The sequence below is a fragment of the Pituophis catenifer genome, unplaced genomic scaffold (assembly GCF_029215685.1).
Source record: "Pituophis catenifer annectens isolate HBS135680 unplaced genomic scaffold, rPitCat1.0.hap2 SCAF_6, whole genome shotgun sequence".
NCBI classification, from domain to species: domain Eukaryota; kingdom Metazoa; phylum Chordata; class Lepidosauria; order Squamata; family Colubridae; genus Pituophis; species Pituophis catenifer.
Genome location: NW_027256886.1, coordinates 31,139,510 through 31,149,852, shown reverse-complemented (window position 1 = coordinate 31,149,852; position 10,343 = coordinate 31,139,510). Strand labels below are relative to the sequence as shown.

At 37.0% G+C, this 10,343-nt stretch overlaps 1 protein-coding gene across 4 annotated transcripts in view; it reads right to left on the bottom strand.

The window, feature by feature from the left end:
• Positions 1-7,965: 7,965 nt before the first annotated feature.
• Positions 7,966-10,343, bottom strand: part of PAX3 (paired box 3) — a 93,935-nt gene continuing 91,557 nt past the window's right edge. For all 4 annotated transcript variants that reach the window (XM_070944937.1, XM_070944934.1, XM_070944936.1 and 1 more), the window contains 2 exons: positions 9,752-9,998; positions 7,966-8,029 (listed from right to left, as the gene is read on the bottom strand). In XM_070944937.1, coding sequence (XP_070801038.1) covers positions 7,995-8,029; positions 9,752-9,998 — 282 coding nt within the window. In that variant the 3' untranslated portion in view covers positions 7,966-7,994. The remainder of the gene's footprint in view (positions 8,030-9,751; positions 9,999-10,343) is intronic.

Genomic DNA, 10,343 nt, shown 5'->3' with positions numbered 1-10,343 from the left:
TTGGGCTAAAGCAGAGATAACCAAGATATCATCAGAAGACAATATAGGATTGAACTATGGAGTCCTTGTTACACTCTGAGCTTTGCTGTTTTCTTGCAGAGGTTTCATTACCTGATTAGATTACATTTTCCTGCAGTGCAGTAAAAATGTTAGTTACCTAACTGGATAATAAATTGTCTGCAAGAAAGAACCAAGTTCAGGGAGCACTAATGACCACACCAATTATCAAAATAGCCAAACATGGGCTATATAATTGCATCTCATCCATTTTTGGATAGAAACCAAATTTAGTAATGGATTCTGCTCTTGCAGCATTAAAAGCCCATTTTATGTCAGAGGTTGACAAATAAATTATTCACTGACCAAAATAATTTTATAATCTGCTACGATATTGGTAACACATTAAGAGGTGATATATCTAGTGGCTAGAAAGGTGACACAGCCTGTCACTGCATTTATAAACATGCAGATAACATTCCCACTGCTATCCACCAGCAAAACACTATGGCTTCCCAATCAGAGACAGCAAGGAACTGTATGTGAAATAGTCTTACAAGCCATGAGTATGCATTCATTGTAAAATTCAAAGTTCATTGTTCTGTTGAAAGTATATCTTTTTCTAGTGTTTTGCACAGCTGTATTAGCTACTAATTTACAGCTTTGCTTTCCTCCGTCTTCATTTTTTCCCCCTTAATTTTACATTTAGAATCCTGAGAAGTCTAATCATGCATGTCACCAAATCATACTGTAGATTATTCATTCATGTAGAAAAGTATGACTCTTCCATTTTTTTCATCATATTTTGGGTACAAACTCAGTTGTCCTCTATATTGCAAAGATCTGTAGCTACTCTTGTGTTTTAGATGTCTATGGAGATTCTCAGTCATCCAGATCATGGTTGTCCCAAAGGCACTCTTCAAAAGGCAACTGGACTTTCTTGGTTTTCTTCCTTGAAAAGTTTTGCTTCTCATCTAAGAAGCTTCTTCAGTTCTGGATGAATGGGAGGGGAATGTGTTTTATGTCTTGTGTTTTAAATTTCATGGAACTACTGTAGGTTCAAAATGGTACTTTTTTGTATTTTTTAAAGTAGAAATTATTTCAGTAGGAAGTACAATCTTCAAAAATACATTCTTACGTAGTCTAAATTCATACTATTTTTCCCAACAGAAGCTAGCCAGATACCTAAGAGAAATACATTAATGTCTAGTCTAGGCTACTCAGGTTCAGAATTATGTCCCCTGAAAACATGCATGTATGATTTAGCACTCATATCTAATCGTAAATGATTGCTTGACCTGCCATAAATTTGTCCTATACATTTTTTTAAAAAAATTAAGATCAAGGTTAAAGCAAAAATGTTCTTGAGATAATCATCACATTTCAAACATAAGAAAGGCAACTACCCTTTCACCTTCTTAAAATTGTGGCTTCTTTTAAAACTATCTATAGCATAATAGATTTTTTGTATAAGAAGGGGGGGAACTATTTGCAGTGTTTTGGAGTTAAGAATTGCACAGTGGTACTCCTTTTATTATTGACATTAAGACTTAGTTTAACAGACTTCTCTATTAACTATTATGCAGGGTTGCAACTATATAAATAATAAATTAATATTGCATTAATGGAATACTACAATGTTTATTTGAAATAAGATATGCTGTCTACTATGTAAAGAAAAGCATTGAATTGTAAGCCAAATACCCAGAAATTTCCAGGTGAGAAACAGTTTTCTAAGTTACATGGAAAACAAATGACTATAACCTTAGTAATTATTCATTTAATCAACCTACTCCCTGTTTTATTGCATCTTATTGCTAAAGGTTGTCTTAGAAATGTATTTTTCCCTCTTTTTTTCTTTCTGTTTGTCTTTACTTTATTGGGAATTTTTTGGTGGCAATAATATTTTTAAATTGGGTACAGTTGTTTGCAAATTTCAAACAAGATGAGATCCATAATCACTTTAATTACCAATATGAAATGGTTTGTAAGCAAGCAAGAGCATTTCCACTGTGCCAAGGACTAAGATATTTGAAACTTTCAATTAAAAAAGTAATGTGTGGCATGCTAATTATACCTCAAAAGCTTTTCAGGTCCTTTAAATGGACACAGAATGGAAATATTTCCTTGTGTAAGGAAAAGGAAATAGTCCCACAGTATGAGTCTAAGATTTGCTGAAGACACTGAATGGTTAATGAAGCCTCTGAGCTACTTCCAGATTCAAGACAAAGAAAGCTATAGTTCTTTCTTATCAGCAGATGTTCTTTCATATTGTATATCAGGCTGACTTGATTAAATTAGCCGGTAAAGGTCAAATGAAATATGTCTTCCCATTTCTATTCTGATTTTTTCCTGACAATCCCTGATAGACCTGATAATAAATGGGACTTGTCTACAATAACTGTAAAGTTTCTGATATTTGGAATTACATCAGCTCATAGTACATCAGCTTACCTTATTTTGCTGTTATCTCACAAAAGTCTTTTGTTTAATGTGTACTTGCAGCATTGCATTATATTTTCTGTATTTTCATGGTGACCTTAGCAGTATGAAAGTTGGATCATCGTGCCCTGTCTTCAGGCTCATTTTAGAAGGAATAAAGTTTTCAGTAGAGATATCTTGAAAAGGAAACCAATAGTTTGCCTTATATTAACTTCAAAGCTCATGTCTTTCTTTGTGTACATGTAACCTCATCATGTTTGTTAATTTACTCACCAAAGCCCATATGTTCAGCGGTGGTTAACAGGGTTAAGTCAGTCCCATGGAATTCCTGAACAAAGCATATAATTCCAAACATGTCTAAATTAATGTTCAGTTTCTTTCATTTTGCAATTTAGTAAAATTTCCCCATAAAACTAATACACAAAATAGCCGAACAGATATTATGTGTTTTTCTCTTGGAAATTATTTTCTCTCACCTACTCCAAGCTGCCTTTAAAGTAGTACTACTATTATTCTGAGACTTTTCCTGGAGGAAATAAAATTAATTTGGAATAGTCCAAATTCTATCAGAAAAACCTTAGAGGAAAGATAGAGAAGCCACTTTTCCCTTGTACCTCATTTTGCCAGATTAAAAAAAGCATGAAGGTACCAATCACAGAAAAAGGAAAGATTGAAGCTAGATGGACATCTTAAAACTGTTCTATTTTTTAGGTATTTCAGAATCCACTTCAAAAGATACTTCAAAAACCTTTTGGCAATCAAGTCACATCATGGCCTCCCCAGACACCAGATTGGATGATGAGGGAGAGCCAGCCCCAGGGACTTTGGAGGATGGGGAGCAAACTTCTTAGAGCAGCATTAGTAAGTTGCCAACATCTCCAAGCCAGGAGTGGAGAGGCCAGGCTCAGTGGAGAGATTGATGGAAGGGCTACCAGACAAACAGCCAGCTTATAGAGGAAAAGGAGAGGCACAGCTGCAGCTGGAGACACCAGAGGCCCTGTGGGAAGAGCAGGGCAGAGAAGGTGCACAGCTGCAGCCGGCCAGTGGGGATGTGGAGGAATTGCCTCCCCCACTGATCCACAAATGCAAAGGGCTGAGAGGAGGCAGGCACAATGAAGGTCAGTGAGGCTATTTGCGAGGCGGTAGCCTCACCCCTTTGATGAGCTGCACCGGTCAGTGGCTTTTTAACCCAGTACATGGAGGCCAGGGTCACTGGGAACAACTCATCAGTTTCTTGCAATTCAGCCATTGTGATTCTTGCCATGGATTTAAATCTTGACTCTGCTGCTAGACTTGGATGCTGTTTTTGGACTTTGGACTTGCTTCTTCAACCTTTGACTTGGATTTGGTTTTGGTTGTTTGTACTCGGATAGTGAACTTGTCTTTTTTTTTTTAATTTGATTTATATGCCGCCCTTCTCCGGAGACTCAGGGCGGCTTACAATGCATTAAGCAATAGCCTTCATACTTTTGTATATTTATACAAAGTCAGCTTATTGCCCCCACAAACTGGGTCCTCATTTAACCTACCTTAGAAAGGATAGAAGGCTGAGTCAACCTTGAGCCTGGTAAGATTCGAACCTGCAGTAATTGCAGGCAGCTGTGTTAATAACAGGGTGCTTTAAACCACTGTACTACCAAGGCTCTTTGTACTCTGAACCTGGTGAGGGGACATTATAGGCTTGGTCTGCATTTCCAGATAGGAGAATTGGATTGATGATGTTTGCATTAGTTCCTGGGGGCAGGAGGATTGAATACCGGGAATACTATCTGGAGTTGATGAAGCCCTATAAAGACTTGGGGGGGATACCTATGTGGAGCAGATCAGAACATGTTCTTTAATAATGATTTTTAATCCTGCTATATGTTATTTTTCAACTTTAAGATGAAATTAACTTTAAAGTGGATTATTGAAGAATAAACCTGAGGAACAACTTGGCTCCAGTTGAACTTGGACATTTTTAAAAATAGATTACATTGGCACGGGAGAGAAGCACAGTAATAAAGGAATTTTTTTTTAGCTTAATCTCACATATCATCATGTAGGGCTGTGTAAAGGATACTTACCTGAGATTCAGGAAAGCTGCAACAATAGTCAATAATTCAAAAAATGATAGTGGTAGTATCAAGCTACCATGTCTACCACTTGAGGATAACATAACACAGAAGATCAGATAAAAGCTTCTTAAACCCTTGTTCTCTTATTTCAAGGGAGGGCAGCAGTAATCACCTTTGTCTCCTGGTAATATGTGCAGAACTAAACTTAATAGACCAATGCTTTGACAAAGAACATGTCTTATTTCCATTCATCCAGTCATCACAGTGTGAAATCAACCTGTGGTTGATTTTACTTCTTCATTTCTCAAAACGCTGCTAACAAACAGAAGCATAATTTAATTGTCACATCTCTTCCTGGGGAAGAGGCAAGGTAGAAGGGGGTCACAAAAATTTCTGTCCAAGAAAAATGAAGATAAAATGCTAGTTGCAGTCCTTTCTCTCCTAATGTATAATAAGGGAATTTAGTTGGAAATGGAATGCCCACAAGTGTTACAAACCCATAGCATTTCAAAGCAAATAATAGCTTGCTTCAATTTCAAATAAACTGCATCACAGTGTAATGGTATGTGAGAATGGCCTTGAGTGACTCGAGTGGAAGAGATAGGAAACAGACAAGAGCTGGTGGGGCAGTGGTTTCACATCGGAAGAAGTAACTTAGGAAGAACCTGCCCTGATTGATCAGGCAGTTAAAAGTGGCAGTAGGAAGTTTGCACCTTCCAACTTGCAAAATTGATGTCAGCCCTTCCAGGTAAACCAGACAAGAAACATGACTAAATGAGCTAATTTTAATTTATGTAAGGCTATATTAACAGAATCTTGCAAGTCTGAAGGTACAAACTTGTTGTGACCTAGGCTTCCTGAGTCATTAAAACACACAAGTAGTCCCAAAAACCTCTTTCATTGCAACAGCTGTGAATTACGTTCATTCGCAGCTGAGTCCTAATTACTTGCAAAAAGTCCTTCGGGAGAAGTCCTTCAGGATAATCACAAACCTTTATCTCCCTTGACATGCTGCCAAAGACCTACTTGGCAAAGCCACATGGAGTCCAGAATCAAACAGAGATTCCAATTGGTAACAGAATTAACGACGTTGCTTTCCCACAAAGGGCCCACATGCCTTTGCTCCTCTTTTAAGCCTTATGGGAGGGGCCAATCATCTCCAGGCCTTACTCTCAAGTTGTCCCTTTTGTTTTAACTGCTCGTGCCTTCTGGCAGCTCTGCGCATGCATGCACTAGGAACAGGCTCCTCCTGTTCCTCTGCTTCTCTTATGTCTGACTCTGGAGGCTCTAGAGTCCGCGCATAACTCCCAGATGGCCCTGGCCTCATCTCTGCCTCCGATGCAGAGCCCTCGTCTGAGCCTTCCCCAGACTCCAGGACTGGCCCATATTCCTCCCCAGCCTCCTCACTGTCCGACTCCGTTGCCAGCTCTGGAGGCTGCTGGCGGACCACAACAAAACTTCCCACTGACACTTAACCCCTTGATTAATAATGGTGGGGCCTTCCTACAGTATGTTTTTTTTCCTCCGAACATTAAGCAACTAAGGGTTTCCCTTTCTCATTTTCTTGGTAGCATCTCTTTCCTTCAATCTTCAAGATCATTCCCACATAGCATTACAAGACCCAGTGGGGCAAAATATTCAGGTCTCAAAACAACAATATTAGCAATATTGTTGATTAGCAATATTGAAACAAGGTTGAACTTGACTCCAAATTAGAATGGAAAGGATACAAAGAAGTTTCTCCAAAAGGCAACTGGACTTCCTTGGTTTTTCCATGACAACATTTCACGTCTCATCCAATGAGCTTCTTCTTCTTCTCAGATGAGAAGTGAAACGTTTTCAACGAAAAAAAACCAAGGAAGTCTGGTTGCCTTTTGGAAAAGCACCTTGGGACAACCATGACCTGGATGATTGAGAAACTCCATAGGTGAAGAACACAAAGATCTTTCCTCATTGTTTTCCTTTTTTATGATAAAATATCATATATATTTTGTCTGATGAATAGCAATGTTTTTTGAAAATATTGTATCAATACAAGCTCACAAAATTCATCACCAAAAGCAGTAAGTGCTTAGCAAGTTTCCATAGCTGTTTATTCATTATAAATAGTAAATATTTACTGCGCTTTTTTAATATGAGATTTTTTTTGTTTTTACAACACATGTGTTGTTGATAGAGAATGTAACATAAAGATAGTATTTTGTTCAATCACTCTTTAAGACCAATGTGTGAACTAAATTTTGTACGATATCCTAGTCCTACTAATTTACTAATTTCATTGAACTGAATGCTAAAAGGAATGAATTTGTGCTCTACCTCACTCACCATTCCAAGAATAAAGAAAAATAAATAACACTGCCTGCCATCTTCCTGTCCCTCCTAACATTTCAAAAGACAAATTTATTGACATTTGGAAATGTCACAACATAAAATGTATGTAAAACTCGGTTTCCACTGAATTATATAAGATGCAATTGTATAATTTAAAATTACATGACAACTACAGAGACATAGTGATTTATGCCCTGTATTTTCTAGAAATAATGTAAACATAAGCATTTTAAATGTAATATTTTCCCCCAAAAGTCCCTTTTGATCTAATAAAATGGAGATCATCGAAGCAAACTGTGACACCTCTATATACTAAAAGAGTGAAATATGTATTGTAAAAATAAAAGTACTTGGAAAAAATATAATTTCGATTCTATATATAATGCCTTGGATGCAGCCAAAGCTTGGTGAGGTACGCCATATTGCACATTGTTAAGCAGTCATAGAAATCAAAGTTATTCTGTGTTTTTGTTTGTTTCTTTCAGGAGGTAACATGGACTAGGAAAATTTCAAACACAAACCATCTTGCAAAACTTTTCTTCATGTTACAAAATATGTCATTTGCTGTTATGAAGAAAAGTCTTTTTGTATGTGACACTGAGCAACAACAGGATTACAAAAACAAGAAGATAACCAATAACTTATTTGTGGAAGTCTTCAAATATCTAGTCTAGCATCCTACAGACTTTAACATTTCCTTTCAAGGTCATTTTCCAGTGTGTTAAACAAGGTTCTTCAGCCCATGCTTTGCAAACTGGGCACTGTCAAAAGTCGGCACTGAAAGTTTTAAAAAAATGTTCTAATTTTGCAGCACTCAGACCACAATGTCCAAGTTAATCCATGGATCTTCATCAATCTAAAAATGGAATGCTTACTTCAGCCCAGCAGTGTGAAAACTTCTATGATTCTTATTTGTTCATAGCTAATGCCATGGTGAACTGAACTGTTTTATTTGTGGTACTGTTTGTGGTCTTTATTTTCTGAGCTGCTTTACCCAACATGTTCAAACACTTTATTGAAAGCACTGATGAGAAAAGAATAGTCCCATTTATCACTAGTACGATCTCTGCATTCTGGGCTTCATTTTGGTGAGAAGATTGCTCCATTCCAAATACTGGACTGAGACCAGGACCAAGACCAATTTTGATGTGAAATGGACCGTTCACCTTATGCAATATCTGGCTTCAGATAATGAAAGGCACCTGTAAAAAGAGAAAAGAAAGAAGAAGCATAATAAGCTTTTAAAGTCATGCTGTGACAACCCCACAGCAAGGGGCAGTGTCAACTACAGGTTGACATTGTCATATTTAATACTAATATATCAAAGGAAAGAGACTAATATGCTTATTCTTAGACAAGTTTGACAAAACTCTATGTATCTGGGATTATATACTATAATGATTCTTGAGCTGACCTCATTAAGAACATGTGTTTCTAATAGTGGAATGCCAGTGGTTATTTCATTTTGGACAACCCCTCTGTTTTACCTAATGGCAATCAGGTTTCATGTCTCAACAATTAATAACATCAAGATGTTGTTGACATCACTTTAGAAAATAATTATGCAGCAGAAATGTTGCTGAAATAATCTACTGTCATAGCAGCAAATGTATGTATCTCTATAATAGGAAGAAAATGCATTTTTATTGGAAGACAATATTATGCTATATGTTATTATTAAATATAATGTGTATCAAATATACCTGTATCTCTTTTACATGTATGCATTTTGTGGTTTGAGAAGCAGCATGACCCCATCAAGTTTTAATCGAATTTGGTTGTTTTTTTTTAAGTACCAAGTTTTTCATATCTCTCAAAACTTACATTTCAGTACAATGGTGTAATTCTCATTGCTGTATACCATAGACTTTACTACAGTATAAGATCTGGCTACCCATCAGATTTTGCTGAGAAATCTGCAAATATCACTTTCCTTCTTTTTTCCTAGCCATTGCTGGATTATATTTTTAATCCCCCAAAAAGTAAAGAAGGCTTCTTAGAAACAACAAGGTCACTGAAAATACAACATCTTCCAAATCATCAAGTGATACATCAAGGCAGTCTTCCCTAACCAGGTGTCCTACAGCTATCCTGAATGGCCTCCATCATGACAGCTAGTCTAGTCAACATTACCTAGGAATATACTAGCTAGGACTGATAACTGTTCATCCAGGTTATTTCAATGTGGCCAGGGTAGGAAAGGATTGATTAAGGTGTTGCATCCACTGTGGTGCAACCAGTATAAGTGCAACTTACTATATCTGCTAAAAACTAAATATGAGTGGGGGCAGGAGGAAGGGAAGGCTAATGGTGATACATGAAGGGGAGGCTAATGGTGATACATGAGTGACAATGTAATCACACAAGCACCTGGAATAAATACTTGTTAAGAAAGATATTCTGACACAAGTATGTAATCAAAGTATTTACACAATTATGTTATCATGTGTGTCATCATTTTGGCACCATCAGGTTTCCTGCAGATGTTGCTAGGTTGATCTATACTTATCTGATCATCACCACGTACAGTAGAAAGGACTCAGCCTCTAAATAGAGTTGTCAGTCCAGAACTAATCTCCTGCAGGTTTATGACTAAATATTTTTCATAAATTGGCCATAAAGAGGTCCAACCTTTTGTCTAACTGCTTAAAGCAGTATGCACAGTTCTCCTGCCTCCAATTTTAGCTCAACAAGAATGAGTTTGTTGGGGAAGACAATCTAATTCTGCAACTCAGTTAGCTTGCCCAATCAAGGATAGTTTTGAACTTGGTTCCTCCCAGTCCAAACCAGCACCTTAATTGTTATGCAATTGATGACTGCTCATTGGTTTAATGAGATTCTTAATTGGTTAAAAAAAACCAGAATATATGATGAAGACATAGATTCCAGGAACACACATACATTGTTGATGACTTGATACTCACTTTGTCCATATTGCCCATACTGATAGCCTGGGACAGGCTCCATACTGTAACCAGTAGTGCTGTATGTTGGTGGACAGTATGACTGAGATGTCGGCAGGCTATCTAAACTTTTCATATGATCTAGTCTTTGACTACAACTAGCAGACACTGTGGTGGTTGGCTCTAAACCCCCAGTTAATGGTGATAAGGCGTAGTCAGTCTGGGGCTGGTGCGGAACTCCTCCATGGTTAGTTAAGAGGCCCATTACCTAAAATAAAAAAGAAAGGGAGAGAAGGTGAGGTTAAGTAGCACGAAAGCTATATTTGAAATAATCCACCAATTACTTTATTATTTCTATATCTACTTGGTTTCTGTTCTTTGATTCCCCAAAAAAAAAATAGACACGTCACACAAATTTCGGTAATAACATATAACTGGCATTCTATTCTAATATACAAACATTCTGTAACTTATCCCGGAAAATCTCTAATGTGTGATTTCTAACGTGTGATCACAATGACATCTTTTATATGTAACATGTTTTCAGCATGATTATTTTTAAGGTACTAATATTCTATAGTGTTAGTTCTTTAAAATTCTATGATTCTATTTA